Source organism: Catharus ustulatus, unplaced genomic scaffold (genome assembly GCF_009819885.2).
Source record: "Catharus ustulatus isolate bCatUst1 unplaced genomic scaffold, bCatUst1.pri.v2 scaffold_86_arrow_ctg1, whole genome shotgun sequence".
Classification (NCBI taxonomy): domain Eukaryota; kingdom Metazoa; phylum Chordata; class Aves; order Passeriformes; family Turdidae; genus Catharus; species Catharus ustulatus.
The window spans coordinates 149,171-165,019 of record NW_024879551.1 but is presented as its reverse complement, the minus strand read 5'-3'; the positions used below and the strand labels follow the sequence as shown (position 1 = coordinate 165,019).

At 57.7% G+C, this 15,849-nt stretch overlaps 1 protein-coding gene across 1 annotated transcript; it reads left to right on the top strand.

Annotated features, from left to right (window-relative positions):
* The first annotated feature begins 109 nt into the window (after positions 1–109).
* SUV39H1 (suppressor of variegation 3-9 homolog 1) lies at positions 110–12,678 on the top strand. The gene is given in 11 exon segments (XM_033086961.2): positions 110–312; positions 1,034–1,179; positions 5,501–5,569; positions 5,571–5,828; positions 5,830–5,910; positions 5,912–5,990; positions 5,993–6,099; positions 6,101–6,166; positions 8,225–8,371; positions 10,348–10,477; positions 11,959–12,678. Coding segments are annotated over 11 exon segments (1,368 nt in total). The 5' UTR covers positions 110–170; the 3' UTR covers positions 12,102–12,678.
* Positions 12,679–15,849: the final 3,171 nt, after the last annotated feature.

Sequence of the window (15,849 nt, the reverse complement as noted above, 5' to 3'; positions counted from 1 at the left end):
ATAAACCGACCGGGACTACCAATGGCGGGATCAGATATTATGCAAATGAAACAGCGCGGCGGCCAATAGGAAGCGGGCGGGAAGCTGTCAGTATGCAAATAGATCACGCATTCAGCCAATCAGAACGCGCGGCCATCTGCCGGTATGCAAATAAACCCCCGAAACAACCAATGGGCGCCGCGCGCGGGCGGAGGAAGCCCCGCCCCTCTCGCTCCCCGCGGGGCGGAAGCGGCGCCAGAAAAAAAAAGGAAAAAGGCGGAAAAAGGCAAAAAAAAAAGCGGCGGCGGCTGAAAATGGCGGAAAATTTAAAAGGTGGCGCGAGCGGGGAGGGCCTGAGGGGTTTGCGAGGGGGCGTGAGGGGGAAAAGAGGGGCTGGGGTCGCTCTGAGGGGAAGGCGCCGCTTCCCGCGCGCGGCCGTTGGCTCCTGAGGGGAAGGGGGGGGAAAAGTGGCGGGAACGCGTGAGGGGAGCGCCTGAGGGGAGGGGGGGGCGCTCTGTGCTGTCCCCAAATTTTTATTTTTTTTTCCTCGTTGTCCCCTCACCCACGCGGCGTTGTCGCTGTCGTGGTGTCGCGATAGGGTTGAGGGTGTGAGGGGGGCGGTGTGTGAGGGGAAATTGGGCGGGAGGGGGCTGCGCTGTCACCTCCGCCCCTCATGGCCGCTCCCTCCCTGTGTGTCGCTGTCGTGGTGTCGCGATAGGGTTGAAGGTGTTGAAGGGGGGCTGCGCTGTCACCTCCGCCCCTCACGGCCGCTCCCTCCCCGTGTGTCGCTGTCGTGGTGTCGCGATAGGGTTGAGGGTGTGGGGGGGGCGCTGTGTGAGGCCGTGAGGGGAGGGGGGGGCGCTCTGTGCTGTCCCCAAATTTTTATTTTTTTTCCTTATTGTCCCCTCACCCACGCGGCGTTGTCGCTGTCGTGGTGTCGCGATAGGGTTGAGCTGTTGGGGGGGGGACTGCACTGTCGCCTCCGGCCCTCACGGCCGCCCCTTCCCCGTGTGTCGCTGTCGCTGTCGCCGCCACCCTCGGGTGACATCGCCAGGCTGCTCCGTGTGCTGCCTGTCGTCGTGGTCGCGACTGCAGGACCTGTGTCGGCTGCAGCGCTTGCGGTGCCGCGCCCTCGGCGTCACCCGCCGCAACCTCGGCGACTTCGAGGTGGAGCTGCTGTGCGACTACCGGAGAGTGAGGGTGAGCGGGGGGACACAGCGGGACCCCGGAATGGGAACGGGGACGGGAACAGGACCCTGAAATGGGAACGGGGACCCCGAAATGGGAACAGGAACGGGGAGCCCAAAATGGGAACGGGGACCCCGAAATGGGAACGGGAACGGGAACAGGACCCTGAAATGGGAACGGGGACCCCGAAATGGGAACGGGAACGGGAACAGGACCCTGAAATGGGAACGGGGACCCCGAAATGGGAACGGGAACGGGAACAGGACCCTGAAATGGGAACGGGGACCCCAGAATGGGACCGGGAACCCGAAATGGGAACGGGGACCCCGAAATGGGAACAGGGACCCCAAAATGGGACCCCTGAAATGGGAACAGGGACCCCGGAATGGGAACGGGAATGGGGACCTCGAAATGGGACCGGGAACGGGGACCCCGAAACGGGACCCCTAAAATGGGAACGGGAATGGGAACCCCGAAATGGGAACGGGAACCCCGAAATGGGAACTGGGAACGGGAACAGGACCCTGAAATGGGAACTCTAAAATGGGAACAGGGACCCTGAAATGGGAACGGGGACCCTGAAATGGGAACGGGACCAGGGACCCCGAAATGGGAATGGGGACCTCGAAATGGGAACAGGAACGGGAACAGGACTGGGGACCCCGAAATGGGACCCCTAAAATGGGAACAGGGACTCTGAAATGGGAACCCTGAAATTGGAAAGGGAACCCCGAAATGGGAACGGGAACCCTGAAATGGGAACGGGAATGAGGACCCCGAAATGGGAACGGGAACCCCCAAACGGGGACCCTGAAATGGGAACGGGAACGGGAACCTCGAAATGGGAACAGAAATGGGACCGGGGACCCCGAAATAGGAACACTGAAGTGGGACTGGGAACCCTAAAATGGTTACGGGAATGGGGACCCTGAAATGGGAACAGGAACAGGGACCCTGAAATGGGAATGGGAACGGGGACCCCGAAATGGGAACCGGGATCCCGAAATGGGAACGGGAACCCCGAAATGGGAATGGGAACCCTGAAATGGGAACGGAACTGGGAACTCCAAAATGGGAACAGGGACCCCGAAATGGGAACAGGAACGGGGACCCTGAAATGGGAACGGGAACCCCAAAGCGGGACCGGGAACGGGGATGGGAACGGGGACCCCGAAATGGGATCAGGAATGGGACCGGGAACCGCCCCCAAATGGGAACAGGAACAGGAACCCCCAAACCGGGACCCCTGAAATGGGAACGGGACCAGGAACGCAAACACCCAAAGAAACCCCAAAGGACCCCACACTGGGGTCACTCCAGAACCCCCTGACCCAAACAGACCCCAAAAAGTTCCTGAACTTTGGGGTTACTCCAGGACCCAAACTGACTCCCTGTGAACTTCGGGGTCACTCCAGAATCCCCTGACCCAGAGTCCCTAACTTTGGGGTCACTCCAGAATGGACCCAAAGAAACCCCCATGAACTTTTGGGGTCACTCCAGAACCCCCTGACCCAAAGAGACCCCCATGAACTTTGGGGTCACTCCAGAACCGCCTGGCCCTTAGAGACCCCCTGAGCTTTGGGGTCACTCCAGAACCCCCTGACCCAAACAGACCCCAGAAAGTCCCTGAGATTTGGGGTCACTCCAGAATGGACCCAAAGTGACCCCTGTGAACTTTGGGGTCACTCCAGAGCCCCTGACCCAAAAAGACCCCCATGAACTTTTGGGGTCACTCCAGAACCCCTTGGCCCAAAGAAAGCCCAAAAAGTCCTGGAACTTTGGGGTCACTGCAGGACCCAAACTGACCCAAAGAAACCCCCTGGACTTTGGGGTCACCCCAGAACCCCCTGACCCAAAGTGACCCCTGTGAGCTTTGGGGTCACTTCAGAACCCAAAAATTCCCCCTCACCCCATTAACCCCTCCCTCCCCTTGCCCCAGGACGAGGAGTTGTAGCTGGTGAAATGGCGCGGTTACCCTCCCTCCGCCAACACCTGGGAGCCTCAACCTGGGATCCCTGAGCCTGGGGTCACTGCAGGACCCAAACTGACCCAAAGACCCCCTCAGCTTTGGGGTCACTCCAGAACCCCCTGACCCAAAGAGACCCCCATGAACTTTGGGGTCACTCCAGAACCCCCTGACCCAAAGAGACCCCAAAAAGTCCCTGAACTTTGGGGTCACTCCAGAACCCCTGACCCAAAAAGACCCAAAGGGTCCCTGGACATTGGGGCCACTCCAGAACCCCCTGACCCAGAGAAATCCCAAAAAGTCCCTGGGCTTGGGGTCACTGCAAGACCTCCTGATCGAAAAACACCCTGAAAATTCCCTGAGCTTTGGGATCACTTCAGAACCCCCTGACCCAGAAAGACCCCAAAGTGTCCCTGGACTTTGGGGTCACTCCAGGACCCCCTGAGCCCCAAAGACCCCCATGAACTTTTGGGGTACTCCAGAACCCCCCTGACCCAAAGAGACCCCAAAAGGTCCCTGAGCTTTGGGGTCACTTCAGAACCCCCTGACCCAAACAGACCCCAAAAAAATCTCTGAGCTTTGGGGTCACTCCAGGACCTCCCTGACCCCGAGTCCCTGAACTTCGGGGTCATTGCAGAATGGACCCAAAGAAACCCCCTGAGCTTTGGGGTCACTCCAGAACCCCTTGGCCCAAAGAAAGCCCAAAAAGTCCTGAAACTTTGGGGTCACTCCAGAACCTCCCCTGACCCAGAGTCCCTGAACTTTAGGGTCACTCCAAAACCCCCTGACCCAAAAAGACCCCCTGAGCTTTGGGGTTACTCTAGAACTTCCTGACCCAAACAGACCCCAGAAAGTTCCTGAACTTTGGGGTCTCCCCAGAACCCCCTGACCCAAAAAGACCCAAAAAAATCCCTGAGCTTTGAGGTCACTCCAGGACCCTGGAACCAAAAAGTTCCCCTGAACTTTGGGGTTCACTCCAGAACCCCCTCACCCAAAAAAGTCCCTGAGCTTTGGGGTCACTCCAGAACCCCCTGGCTCAAAACACCCCCTGAGTTTTGGGGTCACTCCACAACTCCCTGACCCAAAGAAACCCCATGAACTTTGGGGGTCACTCCAGACCCCGCTGACCCAAAAAGACCCAAAAAGACCCTGAGCTTTGGGGTCACTCTGGAACCCCCCTGACCCCAAAAAGACCCTCAGGACTTCGGGTCTCTCCAGAACCTCCCTGACCCAGAGTCCCTGAACTTTGGGGTCACTCCAAGACCCCTGACTCAAAAAGACCCCAAAAAATCCCTGAGCTTTGGGGTCACTCCAGGACCCCTGACCTTAAAAGACCCCCTGAGCTTTGGGGTCACCCCCACCCCATTAACCCCTCCCTCCCCTTCCCCCAGGACGAGGAGTTCTACCTGGTGAAATGGCGCGGTTACCCTCCCTCCGCCAACACCTGGGATCCCTGAGCCTGGGGGTCACTCCAGGACCCCTGACCCAAAAGACCCCCTGAGCTTTGGGGTCAACCCAGCACCCCCTGACACTTAGAGACCCCCTGAACTTTGGGGTCACTCCAGAATGGACCCTAAGAAACCCCCATGAACGTTTGGGGTCACTCCAGAACCCCCTGACCCAAACAGACCCCAAAAGATCCCTGAGCCTTGGGGTCACTCCTGGACCCAAACTGACCCAAACAGACCCCAAAAGGGTCCCTGGACTTCGGGTCACTCCAGAATAGACTCAAAGAAACCCCCATGAACTTTGGGGTCACTCCAGGACCCCTGACCCAAACAGACCCCAGAAAGTCCCTGAGCTTTGGGGTCACTCCAAGACCCCTGACCCTTAGAGATTCCCCTGAGCTTTGGGGTCACTCCAGAACCCGCTGACCCAAAAAGACCCAAAGCATCCCTGGACTTTGGGGTCCCTCCAGAACCCAAAGTGACCCCTGTGAACTTTGGGGTCACTCCAGAACTCCCCTGACCCAGAGTCCCTGAACTTTGGGGTCACTTCAGAATCCTGTGACCCAAAAAGACCCTGAGCTTTGGGGTCACTCCAGAACCCCCTGACCCAAAGTGACCCCTGTGAGCTTTGGGGTCACTCCAGAATGGACCCTAAGAAACCCCCATGAACGTTTGGGGTCACTCCAGGACCCCTTGGCCCAAAGAAAGCCCAAAAAGTCCCTGAGCTTTGGAGTCACTCCAGAACCCCCTGACCCAAAACACCCCCTGAGTTTTGGGGTCACTCCAGGAACCCTGACCCAAAAAGACTCCTGAACTTTGGGGTCGCTCCAGAACCCAAACTGTCACCCTGTGAATTTTGGGGTCACTCCACTCCCCACCCCATTAACCCCCCATTAACCCCTCCCTCCCCTTGCCCCAGGACGAGGAGTGGTACCTGGTGAAATGGCGCGGTTACCCTCCCTCCGCCAACACCTGGGAGCCTCGCCGCAAACCTCCGCTGCCGCGGCCTCCTCCAGCAGCTCCACGCCGACCTCGCCCGCGCCCCGGGCGGCCCCGTCCGCCCCAGCCCCCGCGGCTTACCCGCCCGAGCCGTGGCTTACCTGGCCCAAAAAGCCGAACAACGCCGCGCCCTGCGCAGGTGGGAGCAACACCTGAACCTCACCCGCAGCCACAGCGGCCGCATCGCCGTGGAGAACGAGGTGGATCTGCACGGCCCTCCCCGCGACTTCGTCTACGTCAACGAGTACAAAGGTGGGCGCGGGCGTGGCGCTGACCCCCGTGGCCGCCGGCTGCGAGTGCCGCGATTGCCTGGCCGAGGCCACGCTGGCCGGGGGGTTGTTGCCCCGGAGCGTCGCACAACAGGTTCGCCTACAACGAGGCCGGGCAGGTGAGGATCAGGGCGGGGCTGCCATCTACGAGTGCAACTCGCGGTGCCGCTGCGGGGAGGAGTGTCCCAACCGCGTGGTGCAGCGCGGCATCCGCTACGACCTGTGCATCTTCCGCACCGGGGACGGGCGCGGGCTGGGGAGTGCGCACGCTGCAGCGCATCCGCAAGAACTCCTTCGTCATGGAGTACGTGGGGGAGGTGAGTGACACCTGTGTGACAGGTGTGACAGGTGTGTGACACAGCACAGGTGTGACAGGTGTGTGACACAGCACAGGTGTGACAGGTGTGACAGGTGTGATACAGGTGTGACAGGTGTGTGTGACACAGCACAGGTGTGATACAGGTGTGACAGGTGTGTTACCTGTGTGACAGGTATGACAGGTGTGATACAGGTGTGACAGGTGTGTGTGACACAGTACAGGTGTGATACAGGTGTGACAGGTGTGTGTGACATTGCTGGCAGTGCGCACGCTGCAGCGCATCCGCAAGAACTCCTTCGTCATGGAGTACGTGGGGGAGGTGAGTGACACCTGTGTGACAGGTGTGTGACAGGTGTGTGTGACACAGGACAGGTGTGATACAGGTGTGATAGCTGTGATACAGGTGTGACAGGGGTGTGACAGGTGTGTGTGACACAGCACAGGTGTGATACAGGAGTGACAGGTGTGTGTGACACAGCACAGGTGTGATACAGGTGTGACAGGTGTGATACAGGTGTGACAGGTGTGTGACACAGCACAGGTGTGTGACAGGTGTGTGTGACATTGCTGGCAGTGCGCACGCTGCAGCGCATCCGCAAGAACTCCTTCGTCATGGAGTACGTGGGGGAGGTGAGTGACACCTGTGTGACAGGTGTGTGACAGATGTGTGTGACATAGCACAGGTGTGTGTGACATTGCTGGCAGTGCGCACGCTGCAGCGCATCCGCAAGAACTCCTTCGTCACGGAGTATGTGGGGGAGGTGAGTACAGGTGTGTTTGATACAGTACAGGTGTGTGACAGGTGTGACACAGGTGTGTGACACAGCACAGGTGTGTGTGACATTGCTGGCAGTGCGCACGCTGCAGCGCATCCGCAAGAACTCCTTCGTCATGGAGTACGTGGGGGAGGTGAGTGACACCTGTGTGACAGGTGTGATACAGGTGTGACAGGTGTGACAGGTGTGATACAGGGTGTGTGACACTGTACAGGTGTGTGTGACACTGTACAGGTCTGTAACAGGTGTGATACAGGTGTGAGAGGTGTGTGTGACACTGTACAGGTGTGTGTGACACAGGACAGGTGTGATACAGGTGTGTGACAGGTGTGATACAGGTGTGTGTGACATCGCTGGCAGTGCGCACGCTGCAGCGCATCCGCAAGAACTCCTTCGGCATGGAGTACGTGGGGGAGGTGAGTACAGGTGTGATACAGGTGTGTGACAGGTGTGATACAGGTGTGATACAGGTGTGACAGGTGTGTGTGACACAGGACAGGTGTGATACAGGTGTGATACAGGAGTGACAGGTGTGTGTGACACAGCACAGGTGTGTGACAGGTGTGATACAGGTGTGACAGGTGTGTGTGACATCGCTGGCAGTGCACACGCTGCAGCGCATCCGCAAGAACTCCTTCGGCATGGAGTACGTGGGGGAGGTGAGTACAGGTGTGATACAGGTGTGTGACAGGTGTGACACAGGTGTGACAGGTGTGTGTGACATTGCTGGCAGTGCGCACGCTGCAGCGCATCCGCAAGAACTCCTTCGTCATGGAGTACGTGGGGGAGGTGAGTGACACCTGTGTTACCTGTGTGACAGGTGTGTGACAGGTGTGTGACACAGCACAGGTGTGATACAGGTGTGTGTGACACTGTACAGGTGTGTGTGACACAGGACAGGTGTGTGTGACACAGGACAGGTGTGTGACAGGTGTGTAGGGCGGTTCAGGTGTTCCCAGGTGTGACCAGGTGTGTGACAGGTGTGTGACAGGTGTGTAGAGCGGTTCAGGTGTGCCCCAGGTGTGTGCCCCAGGTGTGTAGGGTGTATAGGGTGGTTTCAAGTGTGACACAGGTGTGTGACAGGTGTGTGACAGGTGTGTAGGGCGGTTCAGGTGTGCCCCAGGTGTGTGACAGGTGTATAGGGTGGTTCAAGTGTGACACAGGTGTGTGACAGGTGTGTGACAGGTGTGCCCCAGGTGTGACAGGTGTGTGACAGGTGTGTGACAGGTGTGTAGGGCAGTTCGGGTGTGCCCCAGGTGTGAGCCAGGTGTCCCCCCCAGATCATCACCTCGGAGGAGGCCGAGCGCCGGGGCCAGGTGTACGACCGCCAGGGCGCCACTTACCTGTTCGACCTGGACTACGTGGAGGACGTGTACACCGTGGACGCCGCGCACTACGGCAACATCTCGCACTTCGTCAACCACAGCGTGAGTGGGGCTACCTGGGCACAGGTGGGGTTACCTGTGGGGTTACCTGGGCACAGATGTGAAGTTACCTGGGCACAGGTTTGGGGTTATCTGTGTGCTTATCTGGGCTCAGGTGGGATCACCTGGGCACAGGTGTGAGGTTACCTGTGGGGTTGCCTGGGCTCAAGTGTGGGGTTACCTGGGCACAGGTGTGCTTATCTGTGTTCAGGGGTGAGCTTACCTGGGCTCAGGTGTGGATTTAATTGGAAACAAGTATGGGTTTACCTGGGCACAGATGTGCATTACCTGTGTGCTTACCTGGGCTCAAATGTGGGGTTACCTGGGCTCAGGTGTGGGGTTACCTGGGCCAGGTGTGGGGTTACCTGGGCTCAGGTGTGCATTACCTGTGAGCTTACCTGGGCTCAGGTGTGCGTTTAATTTGGCACAGGTGTGTGTTTATCTGGGCTCAGGTGTGCAGTACCTGTGAGCTTACCTGGGCACAGGTGTGGGGTTACCTGTGTGCTTATCTAGGCTCAGGTGTGCATTATCTGTGGGATTACCTGGACTCAGGTGTGGATTTAATTGGGAACAAGTATGGGTTTACCTGGGCTCAGGTGTGGGATTACCTGTGGGGTTACCTGGGCTCAAGTGTGGGGTTACCTGGGCTCAGGTGTGGGTTTAATTTGGCACAGGTGTGTGTTTATCTGGGCTCAAGTGTGGGGTTACCTGGGCACAGGTGTGCTTATCTGTGTTCAGTGTGAGCTTACCTGGGCTCAGGTGTGGATTTAATTGGGCACAAGTGTGGATTTACCTGAGCACAGTTGTGCACTTACCTGGGCTCAGGTGTGGGTTTAATTGGGAACAAATGTGAGTTTACCTGAGCACAGGTGTGGGTTTACTTGGGCTCAGGTGTGAGGTTACCTGTGAGCTTACCTGGGCTCAGGTGTGGATTTAATTGGGAACAAGTGGGGGTTTACCTGGGCACAGGTGTGAGTTACCTGGGCTCAGGTGTGGGGTTACCTGGGCTCAGGTGTGTATTTAATTGGGCACAAATATGGTTTACCTGAGCCACAGGTGTGCATTATCTGTGTGCTTACCTGGGCTCAGGTGTGAGGGTTACTTGGGCTCAAGTGTGGGGTTACCTGGGCACAGATGTGCAGTTACCTGTGTGGTTACCTGGGCTCAGGTGTTGGGTTACCTGGGCACAGGTGTGGATTTAATTGGGCCAAGTGTGGGGTTACCTGGGCTCAGGTGTGAGGTTACCTGGGCACAGGTGCGGATTTAATTGGGCACAAATGTGGGTTTACCTGAGCACAGGTGTGGGCTTACCTGCCTTGTGGGTGGAGCTTTCAGCACCTTTTCCCCAAGCTGTGGGGGGGGTCTCACCTGCACAGGTGTGTCTCACCTGTTGGGCTGTGTCAGGTGCTGTGGGTGTGGCTGTGGGTGTGTCCCACCCACCAGGTGTGTCTCACCTGTTGGGGTGTGTCAGGTGCTGTGGGTGTGGCTGTGTCAGGTGCTGTGGGTGTGGCTGTGGGTGTGTCCCACCCACCAGGTGTGTCTCACCTGTGGGGCTGTGTCAGGTGCTGTGGGTGTGGCTGTGGGTGTGGCTGTGGGTGTGTCCCACCCACCAGGTGTGTCTCACCTGTGGGGCTGTGTCAGGTGCTGTGGGTGTGGCTGTGGGTGTGTCAGGTGCTGTGGGTGTGGCTGTGGGTGTGTCCCACCCACCAGGTGTGTCTCACCTGTTGGGCTGGGTCAGGTGCTGTGGGTGTGGCTGTGGATGTGTCTCACCTGTGGGGTTGATCAGGTGCTGTGGGTGTGGCTGTGGGTGTGTCAGGTGCTGTGGGTGTGGCTGTGGGTGTGTCCCACCCACCAGGTGTGTCTCACCTGTTGGGCTGGGTCAGGTGCTGTGGGTGTGGCTGTGGGTGTGTCAGGTGCTGTGGGTGTGGCTGTGGGTGTGTCCCACCCGCCAGGTGTGTCTCACCTGTGGGGCGGGGCAGTGTGACCCCAACCTGCAGGTGTACAACGTGTTCATCGAGAACCTGGACCAGCGGCTGCCCCGCATCGCCCTGTTCGCCACCAGACCCATCCGGGCCGGCGAGGAGCTCACCTTCGACTACAACATGCACGGTAACGCACCTGGGCACACCTGGGCACACCTGGGACACCTGGGTACACCTGGGACACACCTGGGTACAGCTGGGCACACCTGGGACACACCTGGGCCACACCTGGGCACAGCTGGGCACACCTGGGTACACCTGGGACACACCTGGGTACACCTGGGCACAACTGACACACACCTAGGTACACCTGGGACACACCTGGGTACATTTGGGACACACCTGGGCACACCTGGGACACACCTGGGCACACCTGGTACACCTGGGACACACCTGGGCACACCTGGGACATACCTGGGTACACCCGGGACACACCTGAGACACACCTGGGACACACTTGGGCACACCTGGGACACACCTGGGGACACCTGGGTACACCTGGGACACACCTGGGACACCTGTCCATGTATCACACACCTGTCCCTGTTACACACCTGGGACACACCTGGTCACACCTGTCACACACCTGTCACCTGTGGCTGTCAGTGTCACACCTGAGAGAGTCAGGGTCACACCTGGATGGGTCATGGCCACACCTGGTGAGGTTCTGGACACACCTGTGTGTTTCAGTGTCACACCTGGGGGACTCAACTCCACACCTGTGGCTGTCAATGCCACACCTGTGTGTGTCAGTGTCACACCTGGGGGGCTCAACTCCACACCTGGGCTGTCAGGATCACACCTGAGTGTGTCTGTGTCACACCTGAGTGTCAGTGTCACACCTGGGGAGGTTCTGAACACACCTGGGTGTGTCAGGGTCACACCTGGGAGTGTCAGGGCCCCACTTGTGTGTGCCTGAGTGTTCAGTGTCACACCTGGATGGGTCATGGTCACACCTGGGGAGGTTCTGGACACACCTGTGTGTGTCAGGGTCACACCTGTGTGTGTCAGGGTCACACCTGGGTGGGTCATGGGCACACCTGGGTGGTTCAGGGTCACACCTGCTGTGTCAGTGCCACACCTGGGAGAGTCAGGGTCACACCTGTGTGTGTCAGGGTCACACCTGGGGAGGTTCTGGACACACCTGTGTGTCAGGGCCACACCTGGGTGGTTCAGGGCCACACTTTGGGAAGTCAGAACCACACCTGAGTGTCAGTACCCCACCTGTGTGTGTCAGTGCCACACCTGGGGGGCTCAACTCCACACCTGTGGCTGTCAGGATCACACCTGTGTGTGTCACACCTGGGTGTCTGTCACACCTATGTGTGAGTGCCACACCTGTGTTCAGTGCCACACCTGGGTGGTTCAGGGCCACACCTGATGTGTCAGTGTCACACCTGAGTGTGTCACACCTGTGTCTCTGTCACACCTGAGTGCCACACCTGAGTGTGTCACACCTGTGTGAGTGCCACACCTGGGAGAGTCAGGGTCACACCTGGGTGGTTCAGGGCCACACCTGAGTGTCACACCTGAGTGTGTCACACCTCTGTGTGAGTGTCACACCTGAGAGTGTCACACCTGAGTGCCACCCCTGGCCCCTCCCCGCAGTGGACCCCGTGGACGCCGAGAGCTCACGCATGGACTCCAACTTCGGCCTGGTGGGGGGGGCTCACCTGGGCGGCTCCCCCCGCGCCCGGCCCCGCATCGAGTGCAAGTGCGGGGCGGCCTCGTGCCGCAAGTTCCTCTTCTGACGCACCTGGGGCACCTGGGAACACCTGGGAGTGCCTGGAGAACAGCTGGCCCCACCCATGGTGCACCTGGAGAACACCTGGAGAACAGCTGGGAGTGCCTGGAGAACAGCTGGCCCCACCCATGGAACACCTGGAGAACACCTGGCTCTGCCCATGGCGCACCTGGGAGCACCTGGAGAACAGCTGGCCCCACCTGCAGAACACCTGGCTCAGCCCACAGTGCACCTGGAAACACCTGGACCATGTGTCTGCTGTTCTGGAACACCTGGGAACACCTGGCCATGCTCATGGAGCACCTGGAGAACACCTGGCCACACCCACAGTGCACCTGGGAACACCTGGGCTGTGTGTCTGCTGTTCTGGAACACCTGGGGAACACCTGGAGAACACCTGGCCCTGCCCATGGTGCACCTGGGAACACCTGGAGAGCACCTGGGAGTGCCTGGAGAACAGCTGGCCCCACCTGGGAACACCTGGAGAACACCTGGGAACACCTGACCCCACCCATGGTGCACCTGGAGAACACCTGGGAGTGCCTGGGAACACCTGGCCCTGCCCATGGAGCACCTGGAGAAACACCTGGGAGTGCCTGGGAACACCTGGCCCTGCCCATGGAGCACCTGGAGAACCCTGGCCACACCCACAGCACACCTGGGCTGTGTGTCTGCTGTTCTGGAACACCTGGGGAACAGCTGGGAACACCTGGAGAGCACCTAGGAACACCTGGCCACGCCCATGGAGCACCTGGAGAACACCTGGCCCAGCCCACAGTGCACCTGGGAACACCTGGGCTGTGTGTCTGCTGTTCTGGAACACCTGGGGAACAGCTGGGAACACCTGGCCCCACCCATGGTGCACCTGGGAACACCTGGGAACACCTGGCCATGCCCATGGAGCACCTGGGAACACCTGACCCCACCTGGGAACACCTGGGCCATGTCTCTGCTGTTCTCAAACACCTGGAGAACACCTGGGCCACACCCATGGCGCACCTGGGGAACACTTGGCCACGCCCCAGCACACCTGGGCCACGTGTTTTATTTTTCTGCAACACCTGGGCCACACCCACAGCACACCTGGGCCAGCCTCTGCTCTTCTTGAACACCTGGGAACACCTGGGCCACACCTGGGCCTCCCCTCTGCTCTTCTTGAACACCTGGGCCACACCTGGACCGCGTCTCTGATGTTCTTAAACACCTGGGCCACACCCATGGCACACCTGGGTCGTGCTTCTGTTGTTCTCAAACACCTGGGGAACTCTGGGGAACACCTGGGCCTCGCCTCTGCTCTCCTCAAATACCTGGGCCTCACCTGGGCCACACCCAATGCACACCTGTGCCATGTCCCTGCTGTTCTGGAACATCTGGGGAACATCTGGGCCACGCCCAAGCACACCTGGGCTGTGGGGGGGATTGGGGGAGGGATTTGGGATCCAGGTGGGGTTTTTGGGGAGAATTTTGGGGGTCCAGGTGACTTTTTGGGGTTCCAGGTGGGTTTGGAGAGGGGTCCAGGTGAGTTTTTTGGGATGTTTGGGATGGGTTTTGGGTGTCCAGGTGAGTTTAGGGGGATCAAGGTGAGTTTTTTGGGTCCATGTGGGTTTGGCAGGGAGAATTTTGGGTGTCCAGGTGAGATTTTGGGTGTCCAGGTGAATTTTTGGGGTGTTTGGGACAGGTTTTGGGGCTCCAGGTGTATTTTTGGGGGGCCCAGGTGAGTTTTTTGGGTCCAGGTGAGTTTTAGGGGTGTCTGAGAGGTTTTTGAGGAGGAGTTTGGGTGTCCAGGTGGCTTTGAGGGGATCCAGGTGAGTTTTTGGGGTGTTTGGGATGGGTTTTGGGGGTCCAGGTGAATTTTGGGAGGGTTTGAAGGAGAATTTTGGGTGTCCAGGTGTGTTTTAGGAGGGCTGAGGAGGAATTTTGGGGGTCCAGGTGAGTTTGGGGGGAAGAATTTTGGGTGTCCAGGTGAGTTTTTGGGGTCCAGGTGAATTTTTAGGGTCTGAGAGGTTTTAGGGGTGTTTGAGAGGGGATTTTGGGTGTCCAGGTGAATTTTGGGGTGTCTGAGAGATTTTGAGGAGCAGTTTTGGGTGTCCAGGTGAATTTTTGGGATGTTTGGGATGGGTTTTGGGTGTCCAGGTGTTTTGGGGGGAAGAATTTTGGGTGTCCAGGTGAGTTTTTGGGGTGTTTCGGACAGATTTTGGGTGTCCAGGTGAATTTTGGGAGGGTTTGAAGGGGAATTTTGGGACTCCAGGTGTGTTTTGGGGTCACACTTCAAGGATTGAGAAGAATTTTGGGGAAGATTTTGGTGCCACAAAACTCAGAGCCCACAGAGCTGCACTCGGGGTCATTTTTGGGGACAATTCCAAAAGGATTTCGGGGTTTTCTGGGGGATTTTGGGATTTCTTGGGGGATTTTGGGGTTTTTTTTCCTGGGGATTTCGAGGTTATTCCTTGGGATTTTGGGGTTTTCTGGGAGATTTGGGGTTTCCCCCGTGGATTTGGGATCCCCCCACCATGAATTTTAGGATTTTGGGTCCTTCAGGTGTGCTGGGACCTCCCCCATGGATTTTGGGATTTTTGGGACCCCTATCCCTCTCCATGGATTTTGGGATTTTGGATTTTGAGATTTTTGGGACCCCACCCCTGTTGATTTTGGGATTTTTAGGACCCCCATCCCTGTGTATTTGGGATTTTTGGATTCCCCACCCCCATATTTGGGATTTTTGGGATATTTTTGGGGTCTCTCAGGCGTGCTGGCACCTCCATACAACGACGGTGCCGCCATGGATTTGGATTTTGGGATTTTTAGGATTTAGATTTGGGATTTTTGGGACCCCAACCTTGTGGATTTTTGGGACCTCCCCCATTATTTGGGATCTCCCACCCCCATATTTTAGGATTTTGGGATTTTTTGGGGTCTCAGGCGTGCTGTCGTCTCCAGATGATGGTGCCCCTGTGGATTTATATTTTGGGACACCCCTGCCCATGGATTTTGGATTTTTAGGATTTTTGGATATTTTAGGATATTTTTTGGGCTCCCTCAGGCGTGCTGGCGCCTCCAGATGATGACGGTGCCCTGTGGATTTAGGATTTGTTATTTTGGGATTTTTGGGACCCCACCCCCATGGATTTTGGGATTTTTGGGATCCCATCTCTGTGGATTTTGGGATATTTTTTGGGGTCTCAGGCATGCTGGCACCTCCACACGATGACGGTGCCGCCGTGGATTTGCATTTTGGGATTTTGGGATTTTTGAGTACCTCAGGCGTGCTGGAATCCACACCCCCCCCTCCCGTAATTGAGACCCTCCCATGGATTTTGGGATTTGGATTTTGGGACCCCACCCCTGTGGATTTTGGGATTTTTGGGACATCCCTTGCATGTATTTGGGATTTTTAGGACCCCCACCCCTGTGGATTTTGGGATTTTTAGCCCCCTCAGGCGTGCTGTCGCCTCCAGACGATGACGGTGTGCCGCCATGGATTTGTATTTTGGGATTTGTATTTTAGGATTTTTGGGACCCCACCCCTGTGGATTTTGGGATTTTTGGGACTCACCACTGTGGATTTTGGGATTTTAGGATCCCCCTTTGTGGATTTGGGGATTTTGGGATATTTTAGGATATTTTTTGGGCCCTCTCAGGCATGTGTGTCACCTCCAGACGATGACGGTGCCACCGTGGATTTGGATTTTGGATTTTTGGGACCTCCCCCCATGTATTTTGGGATCCCCCACCCCCATATTTTAGGATTTTGGGAT